The 18,352-nt window shown below is 39.3% G+C and overlaps 1 protein-coding gene across 4 annotated transcripts in view; it reads right to left on the bottom strand.

Annotated features, from left to right (window-relative positions):
* Positions 1-18,352, bottom strand: part of CHD5 (chromodomain helicase DNA binding protein 5) — a 142,458-nt gene that overhangs the window by 77,640 nt on the left and 46,466 nt on the right. For all 4 annotated transcript variants that reach the window (XM_075190056.1, XM_075190057.1, XM_075190058.1 and 1 more), the window contains exons 4-9: positions 16,740-16,858; positions 14,711-14,949; positions 12,097-12,221; positions 10,640-10,763; positions 3,573-3,745; positions 922-1,146 (exon numbers count right to left, since the gene is read on the bottom strand). In XM_075190056.1, coding sequence (XP_075046157.1) covers positions 922-1,146; positions 3,573-3,745; positions 10,640-10,763; positions 12,097-12,221; positions 14,711-14,949; positions 16,740-16,858 — 1,005 coding nt within the window. The remainder of the gene's footprint in view (positions 1-921; positions 1,147-3,572; positions 3,746-10,639; positions 10,764-12,096; positions 12,222-14,710; positions 14,950-16,739; positions 16,859-18,352) is intronic.

Below are 18,352 nucleotides of genomic sequence, written 5' to 3' on the forward strand. Positions count from 1 at the left end.
TCCGTACAGTGATATGAGAGAGAGAAGCACCTCAGTACCTGAGCTGCTAGATATAAGAGCCTAAACTCTGATAAAAGGGAGCCCTACCATTATATATTTTCTTTGTCTAATATAACTAATAACAGATGAGTGTATAAAGATATTCTTGGTTTAGGACTTAACCTAGTTTCTGTGATGATGCTATTAAGGCAGCAGGCAGAGCTCACCAGTTAGTACTGTATCATTATTAGATCTATTCGGGGGGTACAGTTCCTTTAACATAAGCATAAGGATTAACAAACAGTTAAATGTAAGCAAACGTAATATTAGTACAAAACTCCTGGACGTCAAATGCAATAAAACCATCACAGGTACCAATCCCCACAATCCCATGCATCGATCTTTGTAATACACCGTGTCACACACATTGCTGACCAAATTGGACACGTCCAGCTGTTTCGTAGTTAGGCCAAGTGATCTGGTCAAATCGTAGCAGAGTTACCAATGCACAGTGCTCATCTGTCAACTGGATTTATAGGCATGCCTGAAAATGATACAACCAAGTTCGGAATTTCTGGAAAATCAAATTTTTTTCCCAACCAAATATTGGTCCAATTTCGAGATATTGAAGACGATATCGCTACGTGTGCGGCCACCAGCTTACATTTAAGACTTCCATGAGGAATAACGGGTCTATCCTGGTAGCGGAAGGGCAAATTGGGACTCTAAAGAGGACATCTATTTGCCCTACTGAACTGACAGTTTCATGTTGATTTTAAAGGGGTAAATAACAGATGGAGATGTTTCTATTTAATTATATTGATATGAACACAGGTCAAGGGAAGGCAATAGTGTGGGGGGATAAGTAAAACGTGGCTTTAATATGGAAATCAGATGAACAGGACAATGCAAATATACTAGTGGTAGAATAAAGCGACTTACTGTGCAGCGTGGGCATAACCATTCACCATTTGGTATTTCAGGCAAAGGTGGGTTAAGACAGTGCAAATGATAGGATGAGGGGCAAGTGTCACAACACAAGAGTTCCCCCCCATCTTTACAGACACGACAAAACTCCATGTGGTCATCTTCTTCATCCTCCTCTTCTCCTCCATCTTCTTCATCTTCATCCTCCTCTTTTGGCTCCCACTGGATGCCTTCCTTTTCCTAGAGACACATAATCAATGTCACGTTACCATCTTCTAATTCTATCTTAGAACGTTCTGCATCATTAGGCTGAAAACGTAAAACAAAATCATTTGCATGTGGCATGTTCATGTACAGAGACAGCAATAGACTAGACTACATAGCCCACCCACTTCTGAGTCACAGTATATGTGGGAGGAGTCACACTGTACACTACCAGCCCACCCACCTGTGCTTCACAGTATATGTGGGAGGAGTCAGTGTAAACTACAAGCCCACCCACCTGTGTGTCACAATACAAGAGGGAGGAGTCACACTATACACAACCAGCCCACCCACCTGTTTGTCCCAATACAAGTGGGAGGAGTCACACTATACACAACCAGCCCACCCACTTGCCTCTTTGATTAAAACTACGCTGTGACATACAATGGGACGTGGAGTTATCGAGTACATCGCGGCTTCGCTTTATTACCGTTTATACGGTAAAAAGCAACGTTAACTTTTACTCGCACCTCCATGGGGCGCAAGCAAAAGTAAGCGCTATTTGCAGTAAAAAAAATAAAAATCTCCGCGTATTGTGTCTCGCCATTCCAGGACACAACTCTGTGATATGTTTTTTTACCAACTGAATATGTCACAAGTCCTAGTTTTAAAAGAATAATGTTTGCTTTAGTGGAACAGTTAATATGCAACTTGATACCCATTCTTGTTTGTGTTATCTAAACTTGCTTTAATGACTAGTGCCAAATGGGAGCCGTATTTTTCAAGTTAGACATGGGTGTAGTAGCATATTAAATGTGATGGGGACACACGGATTCCCTGTCATGTGACAGCGCTTCAGCCTTAAAACTGCTGCCTGCAGGAACTTTATAGTCTCAACACTTTGAATCACTCTCGTGTGACAGGGAATATAATGTGATCAATAGTTTGAGTGCAAACTTCGTCTGGCTGCAAAAATGTCAAAAATGCCCATGAGACACCGAGCTAACAGACGGGCACTTCACCACGGCAAGCTAACTTTTATGTTTTGTCACGTGTCGAAAACTGCCTGTTGCATTCACCAGAATTACAAGTCTGCCAACTTGTGTGTCATCAAGTGAGCCAGAGAGAAACACAGAGACTGACTCCCCCCCTCGTGAGATCACACTTGCATCTCACAATAGCATTTCGGAAGACTGCTTTTTACAGCCAAAAAACTCAACTTGCTTAGTGCACTGTTTCACTGACACACATGAGTAATTCAAGTCTAAAAATAACACATTTCATAAACAGCTGTTACTGTACATATTTAGAGAGTCTCAAATAATATTTGCCACACAGACATCATTTTGCTTAAAATGTTGCTATAAATAAAATAAAGTACTAAGTACATGATGCAGATTGGAAGTGATGAGTTTCATCACGTAAACTCCAATCAAATACCAGCCTGTAGCAGTCATGTTCGCTCTGGCTAACGAAAGCTAGCGTTTGATTGGTTGCTATGGGTTACTGCCCATACGTTCCTCTTGAATTATTTTATTTAATAAACCCTAATGGGCTTTCACAGATCAGTCAAATTGGTATCCTGCGAGACTGATTTAAGCTATATCACACAACATGTTCCAGGAAATAAAAACACAGCCTCGCTAAATTATTAATTCACCCCCATATATCAATATTAATGTCATGTTAGCTCCCAGCGGGAAGCAACCAACGGACTGGAAATTAATCACCAGTTTGAACTTTTCTAGAACAGATTTTCATTTTCAGATATTTTTTTTTTTACAATTTTGAAAATATTTTAAATATTCATCAAATCTGTTTTGTTTTTTTTATGAAGAAATATCACAAGCCACAGCATCTATGATGCAGAATACATATTTCTGCATTAATAGCAGAAAAAGAAACAAGTAAATATCTCAAAATAAATCAGTTAAGCATTAAATCTATCAAATTCCTTTGCTGAAAACTAATCTGTTCTATACAATATAGGGAGTAAAATGTATATATGTATTTGCATCACTCTGGATTCGCAATAAACACAATGCGGTAATGCTAAAAAGCCAATAGCCTGGAAAGTAATTTAATTACTTGCAGTCTCTTAGGTAACGACATGTACTGTATTTATTGGTGAATTCCACCACAGGCACGTGACCAGCAAACTTAGTGCAACTTTTAAGGCACATGGACTCCTTTGCACTTTTTGATACTTCTCAGCTGCCATTTAGTGTTTTACTGCCGTGAATGAGAGATGTATTTTGCTAACTTTGATAACGATAAAATAAATAAGCCATTACACTTTATTTTCTAACATATTTGAAAAGTCTTCATGTTATGATGCAAATACTTAAATACATACATAGAACACCAATGTAAGCAAATTGTGAACGAGATTGTTTGCACGGTATTTCCCACACGCAGAACTCGCTTACAATACTGACAAACTCATCAAGCGTATGTCTTACACAGTGCGGACAGCTCCACTTGCCCTCTGGGGCTTTCTCAAGTTCGGGATCCAGGCAGACAAGGTGATAGGCACGAGGACACGTGTCACATAGTATTATCTCTCCCCCCTGTTGACAAACTTCGCAGTAATCCTGATGGTCCGTTTCATATCCATCTCCTTCCCCAACTTCAACTACATGGAGAAAACATTACAAATGTTAAACACAAAAGTATGGATGTTTCTCATACATCCGTATACATTTATTTTGTTTACAGCTATGAAAGACTTTAAAGTTAAAAGTATGTGGGACGTTAGTGGCTTGTAGCAGGTATTCTTGAAATTTCAAATGAGCGGAACAGAGGCACAATGGTTAGCATTGCTGCCTCACAGCGCTAAGGTCATGAGTTTGATTCCAACCAGGGTACCATTTGTGCGGAGTTTCTACCTGTGTTTGCGTGGGTTTCTTCCCATAGTCCAGTCAACATATTGGTAGGTTAATTGGTTAATGACAAAAATAGACCCTATTGTGTGTGTGTTTGTGCGTTAGTGAATTTAGATTGTAAGCTCCAATGGGACAAGGGTGTATGTGGATGACTTTATGTTCTCTGCATAGCACTGGGTAATATGATTGGCGCTACTTAACTATATAATAATTCTAGCAAGAGTGTTCTGCTGGTAAAAATAATCAAAACAGATAAGGTAGATGGAAAAAGGGTGATTATTCCACTTAAAGTTTGCCCTTGAGTTATTATCAGATTCATTACTTTGAGCATGGTCATAAAGTCATTTTTATTTTTTTTATTTTTTTTAAGAAAAAAGGAAAAGCGGATGAAGTTGAAACAAACAAAAGCAAAAAGGAAAAAGCAGGTAAATTTTGCGCAGTGGTTAGCATTGCTTCTCACAAAGCTGGGACCATGGGTTAGATGGGACATAGACTGATGTGAATGGATACATATTCTTTGCAAAACGCAGGATAACATAGTGGCTCTATATTAATAAATAATCGGGTTGTTGATATTAAGTTATTTCCCAAAAATTACATAAGTCTTTATTTTCTGCATTCCATAATTTGTTTATTAATAAAAAAATAAAAAATAAAAATCTTAAAAGGTCCACAAAAAACTGGGAACAGCCTCCGGGGCATCCGATTATATTGGGCCAAATAAGTCCAACTAAAAATATTAGCAAATATGTAGCTGAACTTCTTAAAAGCCTAGTTACTGATTTACTTTCATTTGTCCTTGATGAGGGGGATTTTTTTGGGTGATTTACAATTTAGTGGTACTCCAAGGATTCCTTTTGGTTGGCTTAGATGCGGAATCTCTACATAAATCCATGCCTTATGGATATTAGAACAGATTCCTTCTATTTGGAAAAGTGAGGATTTAAGTTGGCAGAACAAAATTAATTTATAGTTGAGATAGTCTCTATTAAAATATAATTGTTTTCCTTTTTACGATTAATTTTAATGACGGCTTTGGAGCATGGCCATGGGATCTACATACCTTATGTGTTTACACCTCAGGTGAAAATATCAGCTGCATTGACCATTGAAACGAATACTCACTGTATAAGATAAATAGGAGTAGGCAAAATTTCGAATGGCTCTCTTAAAAAGAGAGAATTATTTCTACGGTAACGAGTATGCATTGTCATAGATCCATTTTAATTCTCATTGAATGAGATTTTTATTTTGAAACTTGCAAGGAAAATTTTGTCATAAAGCTAATAATTATTTTATAATGAGTCAGAGGTGTGAGGATTTTATTTTTTAATTATAGAGTTCTCAGATGGATAAAGAATCCATTTCTGTTGCAAAGTGTAAATTATTTTAAGAGATGAAGAGATTTGTTTTGGGGTTTTCTTTGGCTCTAAATTTCAGAACTTTTGTTTTGGATGTTTAAATATTCACAATGAAGGCAAAATTTTGATTAGTTCCTGCAATGATAGAGGATAACTGGCAAAGACTGTAAATAATCCATTTGTCATTTATAATTGGTAAAGACTGTCTACTAAAAATTTAGATATGTCATTAATAGTCTAGTTATAATATGACAGATGATTAAAGTTGTTTTATTGGCAATAGTATTGAGCAATTTTTAAAAGACAATTGGTTACTATAGCAATGTGTAAACATTCTTTCCTTTTTTAGATAGATTGACTGTAGCTATTGAAGTTTCATTAAAGTGACATATACAAAGTAGTTCTTATATATTTTGAACGCACTGATATATTAATTATAGTAAAGGGTAAAAAAAAAAATCAGCATTATTTTTCTTAAAAGGCGTTGTTGCAATTTTAGCGTTTTTTTCCTAACGAGTTTATTCATATCGTACATATATTTGGAGAACACTATATTTGTGAACGTTATTAAAGACCTGGTGACTTAATTACTAAGCGAATGGAGAGATTATTTAAACCAGAACCTATTCCCCCGGTTTTCACATCACCTTGAAAAATACCTATTTACAGATTGAAACGCGTCAGTGTGAGAACACATTGTGATCTCTGCTTGGTTGATCTATAAGGACAGCCGGGATGGCTTGCTAGTACTTTCGGGGTAACAGGAGGATGAAGAACCCGGGTGTTCTCTGACAATCTCACAATATCTGCCTCTAAATGAACGGCTTTCCGTTAGGAATTCTGACAGATCCCAGGTGGGAGCTACATGCTGTTAGTGATTATTTTAGATGTTTTATTAATTGGTTTTAAATGTGAATTTAATAAAGAATATTTATGATTTAATATAGAACTGTATAAGGCATTACGTTAGTTTTTCTTGTACATGCGGAGGAGATTTAGAGGACTATTACCCAGAGAAGTAAGAAAGGTCGCTGTGTAATACACTATCAACAGGAGTATCACCAGTGAACACTATTACGAGCGCTTTGCTATATCGCCACCATGTGATTGTTGTTTGTGTATTTCTGGGCAGCACAGTGGCTTAGTGGTTAGCACTTCTGCCTCACAGCGCTGGGGTCATGAGTTCAATTCCCGTCCATGGCCTTATCTGTGTGGAGTTTGTATGTTCTCCCTGTGTTTGCACGGGTTTCTTTCGGGTGCTCCGGTTTCCTCCCACACTCCAAAAAACATACTGGTAGGTTAATTGACTGCTATCAGAAATGACCCTAGTCTGTCTGTCTCTCTCTCTCTCTCTATATATATATATATATATATATATATATATATATATATATATCTATATCTGTGTGTGTGTGTGTGTGTGTGTGTATATATTAGGGAATCTAGACTGTAAGTTCCAATGGGGCAGGGACTGATGTGAATGAGTTCTCTGTACAGCGCTGCGGAATCAGTGGCGCTATATAAATAAATGTGATGATGATTTCTATAATCACCTTGTAATGTCACTGTACTGGGTGCTTTGTTTTTAGTTACACAATATTACACTATTGTGTTGTTTTTTTATTCCTTTTGTACTCGATGATGGGGATGTTTTAACTCGGACCTCCGATTTATTGGCTTTTGGTTAGCTTCGATGTTGAATTTCTATATGCCTTAGAACGTCAATTAGAGTACTTTCCTTCTTTTTGGAAAAGCGAGGATTTAAGCTGTCAGAACAAAATCAATTTATAGTAGAGATTTTCTCTAAAAACATAATTGTTTCTCTTTTTATGATTCATTTTAATGACCGTTACGGGGCATGGCCATGGGATCTACATCCCTTCTTATGTGTGTTTACACCTCATTTGGTGGAAGCAATTTCAGATGTATCGCCCATTGAAATTTGACAAACACCCGGCCCTACGGCTTTGTTACATTGAGGTCTTTGTGGTTCTATAATGGAACTAAATGACTTTGCAACAAGTCAACATACATTAACACTTAAGGATTTCCCTGTTGGTCAGTTTCCTTTTTGTTGTTGAAACAGGATGGGCTAAATAATGAATTAAAAAGGTTTGTTCCATTGTCTGGTAACTTTCTGAGAAGAATTTTTATACGATGCCTCTGCAACCAATGTATTATTATTATCTTTCCTTCCTTAATGCATTTTATTTTCATTGTATAGGAAAATGCAGCAATATAGCACACTGCTTTGTACAAATATAGAGCTGACCTATGTATCGGTGTGTGCAACTGGCCGTGGGCATGATTTGCCAATCAAGTGGACAGGGCACCTCTATTTAAAGTCAATTATTCCATTGGCAGGTCCTGATGAAGCTCGGTGACACAAGTGAATTGCATAGGCTGTGACGACTCTCAGACGTGAATCCTCACACGGTGTTGTCCCACGACCTTCCACAGTTAGTCTATGCCATCATTTTTGGGGAGACCAATATACGATTTAGAATGATTACCCTGTTCATTTTACCTAGTTTCTACACTGCTGGTTTAATATCTAACACAGTGGGTGTTCGGTACCATTGTCCCTAATGTTACACTGATTTACGGATACAAGCAGTATGGAATATTAGAAGATTCTTTTAATGCCTCCATGAAATATACATCATAGATTACTTATTTTGTACTACACGATCATGAACTTGGCATTTGCATTTTATTTACATATGCACTTGTAAATTAAAATTCACAAATCCTTTCCATTTCACCAAATAATTGGTGAAAAATTAACATCCACTGGAGAAGCAGGCCAATCACAGAGCATGGAATGCAAAACAGCCAATCAGCAAGCTTCAAAAAAAACACCACGTCTATAGCATTATAAAAAGAGCTTACAGCCCCCTTGAACACTCATTCTTGCTGGATTTTATATGGAGAAATGTCCGTGGATAATCTCTGTAATTGTGACCATTGGTAGCCTAGACTACTGTGAACTCCAGGGCACACTGCCTTTGTAGACATATATAGCTTTGTAAGTAGCATTGCAGCATTGCCCGTCTACTTTATCTTTTAACGAACACATCTTACACCCCCATCACAAAACACTGACCGCTGCAAAACACAATTGTTTTTTGTACTGTACTTTCAACAGCGCCATTAACTACCTAGTATGTAGAAATACCCAGGCAATTCATTGTGATTTCAACCGGTTTATTATTTACAATACACGGATTGATGCAAAACACAATTTTTGTCATGCGTACAGGACAGCGGGAAAGTCTAAGCTGAAGGATTGGTTGACATCCAACATATGGTATATCTAGTGGAATGCGTCATTATATATCTCCTGACCCTCGACAGATCTACAACACTCCGGTGATAGATCTATCCCAGGACCCAGCTCCACTGGTACTGGTAACAACCTCAGATTTGTCGGAGAGGCACCTTCACGGGACTCCTCGTAGAGGCTAAGAGACAAGGTTTGGATATACATGCGTGCGGGAATAACTGCTCACACCGAGACTGATAAGCAATAAACCGAGACGGATAAGTAATAAACCAGATTTATTATAAACTACACAGAGGTTCATACAAACAGTTACAACTAATGCACTGAATAACTATAGGTCATACTAACTTTGGCGAAACAAGACAATCAAGTATCACTACTGGACACTTTGTACTCCTCCTGAGGATGGATCTTGGCCCTTGTAGTAATCTTCTATGGGGGGGGACGGGGGATTTTGCTATCTGTTAGTCCTAGGGTCTGACTTTCCTCTTCTGCTACTAAGCTCGGGCAGGCAACAGGCCTCAACCCATATACCCGGATGTGCGCTGATCCCACTCCGGACAGCTAATTGGCAAACTGTCCATACGTATCCCGTGTAACCCAACCTGATGACAATCCCCAGTCCAGGCTTGTAGAACGCTCACCACCAGAATCTCCTCCCCGTTCTCACGCCCCCACCGGTGTCCCCACCCCCCCCTCCCTCACCAGGCCCACGGACAAGCACAATACAGGATAAATGGTAATGTACACAACAACACAGGGACCTTGGAGCAATACTTTCAGATGATATGAAGATAAGCAAGCAGGGCAGCCAGGCAGCAGGAAAAGCCAGTGGAAAACTTGTTTGTATAGGAAGAGGTATTAGCAGCAGGAAGAGGGAGATTATACTGGTACGTTTATAGGTCACGGGTAAGACTTCATCTCTAGTACTGTGTACAGTTCTGGGGTCCTGTCTCCAAAAAGACATGGAAAAAAAAAAATGGGAGCATGGGCGGCATAACAAAACTCAACAGGAACATGTAGATTATTATAGGAGAGAATGGACAAAGGTGATATCAGAGAAACATTCAAATACATCAAACGGAATTTTCAGGCGAATGGAAGATTGAAAGGTAGGTAAGATAAGGAGGAATTTTGTTTTAAAGAAAAGTTGATAGATCCACGTCAGCAGTTGTGGGGGAGACTCGCACAGACACACATATTGCCATTGATAAGACGGAGATAGAAAATAATAAGAATAACAATAATAATTTAAAAAAAACAACAACAACAAAAAAACAACACGCAAAAAAGGTAAGATAAGATGGACGTTAAAGTCTATGTTTCTATGTCTTCCAGTCTCCCTATTCAGAGCATCTGATGTACATGCCCCTCATTTAATCAAAAAAATTCCAAATACCACCATGAACCCACCAAGGGGCGCCTGGTGGCCCCCCAGTAACAGGGGCGGGGGGCACGGTAACAGATGTGTCTTTGCTATTGTGCTGTCTCAACGCTCTGCTCCCGATTGCACGTGCCCAAATGTAAGCAATGCTCTGCAGACGTATGTGCCTCAATGGTCTAATATCTGAGCAACAGGCTTTGTGCCCGAGTTTCACGGTTATAGGACTTGTTTTTTAACAGGTGACCCTGAAACCTGATTCAGTGCCCTTCTGGTGACTAGCACACAATTCAAAGTCCCAGTTGGTTGACAAGTATACAATGCAAAATCCACATGCTGATAACCAGTATATTATGAAAAACCTTATGACCAGTATACAATTCAGAGCCCCATAGTGATGAACAGACAAATTTGACCTATTCAAGAAAAATAATTAAAACAATAAAGCTCATATTCCCCGGCGTGTTCTATCTACAGATGTCCCTTCTTACCCAAGCTCCTCACCATCGCCAATCTAAAGACATCTCGGAAAGCTTCATGGCAGAGTAGCTTCCAATCAGAAAGCAGGACACGGAGCAAAAATGTTGCAATTGGTTTCATTTAAGAGGCTTCTTACCTCGCTTTTTTTTTTTCCCTCGTTTTCCTCTCTTTCCCAGATTACTGGAGATATCCGAGCGGACGGAGGAGCTGTTGATACTGGCACTGTCAAAATCCGATTCCTCTCTCTCATCCTCCTCACTCTGTGTATAGGACCATAACAAAATTATCTCTGTGATTATAACAAATCGACACAACGTATCCGCAAATAATTATCTTTTTCCTATCAGGCTTTACTACAGAGCAAAATAGACTTTTTAATTATGTGACCAACCAAACTTCAAAGAGCGCAGCGCTTATAACCAAAAGTAACAATTTTAAGGTTTAAAATTTTTAAAAAAACGAGCACAATATGGACATATATACACAATTTTCATATAGCATGCACAACACCACGTTAATCTAAATAAAAATTCAAATACATGCCACAACACAACTTGTATAATGACAAACTCGAGAAGCTGGAGCTCAAGAATACAATATCTTAGTGATACTCCTAGGGCTAGATTTACTAAGCTGCGGGTTTGAAAAAGTGGGATGTTGCCTATAGCAACCAATCAGATTCTAGCTGGCATTTTGTAGAAAGTACTAAATAAATGAAAGCTAGAATCTGATTGGTTGCTATAGGCAACATCCCTACTTTTTCAAACCCGCTTCTTAGTAAATCTAGCCCCTAGTGAGAATATACAAACATAGCAAAATGTATAGTATATATGTCCAGATCCTCTGTTGTTAATCTGTGGAATCACACAATAAATGGCTTCAGATTTAGCACTTTTTAATTATGTGCATCCGTTTGTACAGAGTAGACACATGAGAACACAGCCTGTTAATGCACTTGGACCTAGTGCTATCACTGAGGCTGGGCTTGTTACAACAGGGGTTTGATATGTTGCGAAAAAGCACTCCACCACGCAGGCGGTGGAAATAACTTATGATAAGCCTGGCCTCGTAACCCACAACCCCACGCCGTGAGAAAATAGTTCCCGGGCATGCCCATTAAGAGATGAACATTATGATCACTGATCCCTATTTTTTAATCTCTTCTCTTGCTTACAGTTCCACCCACAATATATATATTTTTTAGCGGACATCCCCTTTCCGTCAACCAGTAGAACTGTTTGGGTCTTACACTCCAATGACTTAGTCTCCTCATTCAAGCTGAAAACACTTTTAAATACAGGAGCGGAAAGAGCCGAGGGCTCGTCATGGGACAGTGCCGCTGTGGATTGGCGATTCACCTGCGAGAATAAGCTGATGGAGTGTTGACATAGTGAGTTCTACCTCTGTGGAGCTAATTGGCATGAGGAACCCACAGTTCAGCTAGTTTTTTAGGGAAAATTATGCTTTAACCCATTTTGTTGTACGCCCTGCAATGAATAACTGGAGATCACATGCAGTGGGGATGCCAGGTGCACGGAAGCCTAATCCACCACCCAAGAAATCTAAAATCTAAATTCAGTTGCACGCGCTTACCGAAGACCTTTTTTTCCTCTTGTTCGCCATTCCTCCAAACTTAAACTTCAAACTTGCCGTTTTCTTGCCTTTACCTTTCTTCTTTCCATCCTTGGACGCTTTGGATTTTTTCCTTACGCCAGGCCCTAAATATCAAAACGTCATCATGTTATAGCAAAAAATAAAATGTATTGGCACTGGTAACCATATGACAAACATACATGCAAAAAAATTTTTGGGGAGTTTTGAATTCAATTTTCCGATTTGAATTATTAAAATCCTAAGTGCAGTCTTGAAATTCTTCTGGCATTTCTGCAAGTTACTTTTAGAAGTCCTGATGGATGATGATGATTCACATATTGTGGGGCATTGCTTCTACAGTAGATGACTGATGTATAATGTACTTGCTATGGGCTCTGGGACATATGGAAGAGATTATGACCACCATATGTATCATTCTGAAAGGTGAGTACTGAGTGATGGGGAGAAGGATTTCTGTTTTTGCACAATTCGGCTGTGCCTCAAACCATGCACTTCCCTAAATCTCCAGGTCAATGCTATATAGCTATAATAGTGTTCTGTTTCAATGTAATGTGCTATGAAATATACCACATTACAGTGTCTCACACAGGCAGGAGATCATTGATTTATTGCCCATTATCAAGAGCCACGAAGGGATAGAAGATTTGGTTCTAACTTCTTTAGATCTTTACATCAGGGGGGGCTATATCGAAATAGCAGTGGAGTCTAAAAGCAGAGCAAATTATTTAGATAGAAGCATCTTGTTCGGATATGGTTATAATCTGGACCATGTTTAGTAATGTCCTTCACACAAACATAATTGCAGCATTGTACAATACCAGCACAGGTAAATAAACCAGAAACACTGATATTTTAGATGTTTACCACAGGATCTAGGACATAATCATCATCATCATTTATTTATATAGCGCCACTGATTCCGCAGCGCTGTACAGAGAACTCATTCACATCAGTCCCTGCCCCATTGGAGCTTACACACACAGACAGAGAGGGAGACAGACAGACAGACTAGGGTCAATTTTGATAGCAGCCAATTAACCTACCAGTATGTTTTTGGAGTGTGGGAAGAAACCGGAGCACCCGGAGGAAACCCACGCAAACACAGGGAGAATATACAAACTCCACACAGATAAGGCCATGGTTGGGAATTGAACTCATGACCCCAGTGCTGTGAGGCAGAAGTGCTAACCACTAGGCCACCGTTCTGCCCCTATAATGATCTCAATGACATAATGATCTTTCCTTTAAAACACCACATAGTACAATATTTGACTAGGGTGCCCCTCCCTTTAGCCGGGAGTGTAAGAGATTGCAGTTTATGACTGATCCTCCAGAAAGGCCCATCTATTCAGGTATTTGCAATTCCCTGGGTTTCTCTGGCATTAGGCTTTATTAGTTTTTTATATATTCCGAAGGAAATTAGATATGGTCTTGCTTTCAGTTTGTTTTTGGTTTTTTAGCAGTTAGAATCTTCTCTTGCTAGCATAGTGGGAGAATAGGTGTAGTATACAGAAAAAATTAACAGTTACATGGCAAGAAGCAATGGTAGAATTTATAAATTTTCACTTTTCTTATGTATTTTCCTTTTTTTAAAAAAAACAAAACAGAAGGGGTCATGAAAAGTTACAGGAGACTCCAATGCAAATCGCACACCCGCTATTAACAGAACCTTAAGATTCAGCATAAGCGAACAACAACCGACAGTTTGACACTAGTTAGATCAGTTCACCTGAATCTACTAACGGAGGCTTACAGACAACTGAACCTGGGTCATATTAATAAAGGGACATTAGAATACTAGCAAAGGAGATTAGACAGAAGATGTCCTAAATTGCATCTGTAATTCCTTGTATGTTCGTAAGACAAGAGACCCCTTGGGGAGGAGGGGTGGGGGGGGGGATTTCTCTTCATTCAAACGTTTTTCTTGACCTGTTTCTAATATCTCATTGGACAAACAAATCCAACCTTACATCATGACGTAGATCAAACTTTAAAGTACTAAAGTGCTTACAGAGGTAAGATATTGTCTACGCATATAGTAATAATGTAAGAAACACCTCTACCAGTAGAGGCATAAAACTAGTACTAATATATCTGACTCACACATAAAGCGCTTAATCTGAACACAGTGAGTAGTGATCTCTAGCCCAAGGCTCTCATTGACTCAGGGGTACTCAAGATTGCCCAACCACCATCGTTAAAGAATTATTCTACATCCAATCAGATTTATTTATTTTTTATACATGTCTTTATAAGTGTCTTAAAATCTTACTCGGTATCTCCAACGAATAATTTTGTCTAGACCACCAAAGGCAAATTTTAGGGGCATATTCAATTAGGCCTGGAGATCGCGAATACACGGCAGCTGCGCGTTACATAAGATAATACAGTACCGCAACCCTATGGGGGGCAGAGGGAGACCTGCATTATTGCGGTAAGGTGTAGTACCATCACCAACCGTCTTTGAGCGTAACCGAGATCTCTGGACCCAATTGAATATGCCCCTCACTGTTTCCTTATCTATTGTTTTGCAAACAACAAACGATAAAAGGAGTCCAAGAGCTTACTCTTCACTGCCATGACGTCAACGTACCTTTCCCTTCCTTGGTTTTGGCCTTTCTTATGGGAGGGGGTTGAACTGCTGGCAGAGGAGCCACCAAGAGCGGAGGAGAGACCGCCACGGTTTCCACGGCAGCGGCCACCGCCGCAGCGGCCGCCGCCGCCGAGCTGCCCTTCAGCGGGTTGTTGGCACTGAACTCCCGCCATTTGGCACCGAGCACGGTCATCATTTTAGACATCGGGATCTTAGGATTCTTCTTGGCTATTAAAGGCCTGTAAGGGAATTAAAATTAAAAATTTATAAATTGCATTAAACTGCGCGGCAAATCCGTAAGGAAATGTACGTTATTTGTAAATGAAGAAAATGAAACATAACTCTAAACAAACTGAACAATGTTGTCACCATATAACACTAATTGTTTTCCAGTTTTACTGTGGTAACGCAAGACATGCGCAAGTTTAAATCTAGCGTATAGGTCTATCTGGGAGCCAACATTCGTCAACCATCATCATCTCCACAACTTGAACCCACTTAAGGTAAGCACACCAATTACATCTCGTAGCTAATGTATTTTAAGATCTATGTAATTCGAAATAGGACATTTAAAAGGGTCATCCTTAGCTCTCATACTGTACTGCAATTGCACGTTAACACCTCTGATCTGCTCCTCCTAGCATAAAGTACGTGCGTCTCTACAAACGCAAGTTGTGCGCATGAACAATGCATCAATTTTTGCACCCAAATGCATCTTTACGCTGTGCAAATTCACCTATGTGCCATTCTACATCAGGCCCTTTGTGTGCAGAATCCCGATTTAAAGGACGTAAGTTCTCCTTTAAGCCGCATAAAGATATTCATCTTTTAACATAATCACACAGCATTTATCTACAGGCTTTAGGAAAAAAGGCTATAAGCCATTAAACTAGGTATTTCTGGTGTAATTGGGGAGAACGCTGGTTTGCAAACCACAAACTGTGCCTGATAATGAGTGATTTTCAGTGTACTAATGGAATATCCATTATGTAGGGACATTGGGCATAATTATAGCCATACTTATTTCTTTTTGTAAGCAGCAAAGAAAGAATTAGAATGCATATGGCGGAAGAATTTATGTGCACAGAGCTGAAGCACACGGAATAAAAAGCCTCACGGATTCCTGTGCTGGATAGTTTGCACTTTTTCCCTCTGACGGAGGTTGCAAGGAGAGCGAAACAAACAACAACAAAAAAAGGAGTAAGTTTGCTCCTGGACAAACCATGTTACAATGCAAGGGGTGCAAATTAGTTTATTATTTTGCACTCAAGTTAAATACTGGCTGCTTTTTCATGTAGCACACAAATACTTGATGGCTTTATTTTTACACTAAAATTTAAAGTTACCCTAGGACATGCCCTATCCCAGTTATAAATCTGTCCTCACATTTTATAATTACCCCCCCCCCCCCCCCCCAAATGCAGCATAGTTTTACACAGGTGCAAAGTTACTCCCTTTTTATGCTTTGCTCTCCTTAATGACTTGGGTCCAACATGAGGATTTGTCCATATGTCTGTCTCTTAAAACCAGAAAGCAACGATTGTAAAACGTGTCCAAAGTACACAGCGGTCATCTTTCATTGTAAATATCTAAGCTGCTTATTAAAATCGGTTTATTCTCTCTCATCTGCCTACTAATCTGTCATTAAGGCAGGATATGTCAGCAATAACTTATGGTGGAAGACCAGAAAAGGAGTCTGTGTGGGGCGTGTGCAGCATGTGTGTGTTGTGTGGCTTTTGTGTATGAGGAGTGTGCGTCATATGTTGTGCATTGTGTTGTGCGAGTTGTTTATGTGTTGATTGGTGTGTATGTCGCATATCTTCCATGTTGTGTGTGTGTTGTAATTGTGCTATGTGGCATTTCTGTATGTTTTGTGCAGTGTGGATTGCGTGTGTTGTATTTATGGCATGTGTGTGCGTTTGTAGGATTACAATGCACAGACAACAGAGTTTGCATTCCCTAAATACCCGGCAGTCTGCCGCGTATGTAAATATTCCACAGATTAGCGGATCGATCCGCAGTGATTTACCTGAGAAACTGACTGAAGGCCTTGTAATTAGTCAGCGTGTGATAATCTTCCTCTGAAAAGGAATAGTCCACATTGTCCAGACCCCACTCCTCCATCAGCTGTGCCGAGGTTTTTGGTTCCTATGCAAAGAATGAAATTGCATGTTTATAAACGGTGAAGAGCTCACCTGCTTAACACGAAGAAGCCAACACCTGTGTGCGAAATGAAAGTGTCTCCTATTTACATTACCACAATTTAATCATACAACGCATGCTAATCAGCTTTGTTGAACAGTCTATAATTTTAAAGCCAACACTGTGGATGGGAAGTTTCTTAACAAGCTGACCCAGAGAGATTCTTCACAAGCTAAATCCTTAAATAGGAAGATCAAATCTAACTTTAATAAAATCTATATATACTTCTATCTGTGATCTTAAACAGCAAGTGAAGCCAGTATTTGACGTTGATTTATATAAAAAAAGATTGTGTGTTACTGAGCTGAATAATGTACATGAAAAAGCTGAAATGTTTATACTGAACTAAACAAGTCCACCAGATGCTCATTCACTACCTGCAACATGTTAGAGACGCACATCCTCCCCCCTAACATAGCAGACACAGAATGATTTACAGCTTGCCAGACTTTCTCTGTAGAACTGCATAGTGTAGACTGATTGCTTCATACACTGGCAGGGATGTTACACAGTAAGTGAACACACTGTATACTCAGTGATTTTACTTTAATCAGATCCCATGAAGACAATGCACTAAGTAAGTGGGAGGAGCTTCAGTTGTAACAGAATGGGGAGGAGACATTTGACTTTCTGTCAAGAGTCGCAATGGAACGTCAGGGTAACACTAAATCTGATTTACCTTCATGGTTGATGTCTGAAAATTCTAATTTTGGAGTTTAGTGGTCTTTTACATTCAGAATTTATAGTATCCTGGTAATAGATGTATAAAAATGTCACATGAGGAATTAACAAGAAATTTCCTTTTTGGAAAGAAATATTGCCCAAGAGGATAAAAAACGCAGCACCCCCCCAATTTGAAAAATAAGAATATTAGAAATCACCAGGATTGTCTGTACCCATATAAAGTGTGCTTGCTGTTTTTGACAAATTAATCAAATATTTGAGTAGTTCATTTACATTTATTTTTATATAGTCAGCATGCGGTTCAGTCATGTATTTATGTACACGGCTGTTGCTGGGTGTATTGTAGACCGAATAGTCACTTATTAAAGTGGATGGAAGAAGATAGAAATGAAGCACAGAAGGTGGAGGTATTGTTCAAACACAGTAAGGGCCATTCCCAAACATGTAAAATAAAATGTTCTACTTTTGCGCAAATGTACCTGTAGGTGCATAGATTTGCGGTACAAAGTTACGAAATCTGCGGAGGTGCAAATTACTGCACCCTCTGATGGGAGGAGTTAGGTAGGTCAAAGGCGTCCCTTGCTGAGTGCGGATTAAGTGGAGATTTCATTATAGGCGATGGGATTATTTAAATGCGTTAGTAGGATGTAGAAAGCACACAGAGAAGCACCTCCCCAGTTTTACAGATGGGCGCCTGGTCTTTTCCTCAGGGTAAAGGTCAGAGGTGATAGGAAACCCATTCCTGCTCCTATACTT

Source organism: Mixophyes fleayi, chromosome 11 (assembly GCF_038048845.1).
Source record: "Mixophyes fleayi isolate aMixFle1 chromosome 11, aMixFle1.hap1, whole genome shotgun sequence".
NCBI lineage: Eukaryota > Metazoa > Chordata > Amphibia > Anura > Limnodynastidae > Mixophyes > Mixophyes fleayi.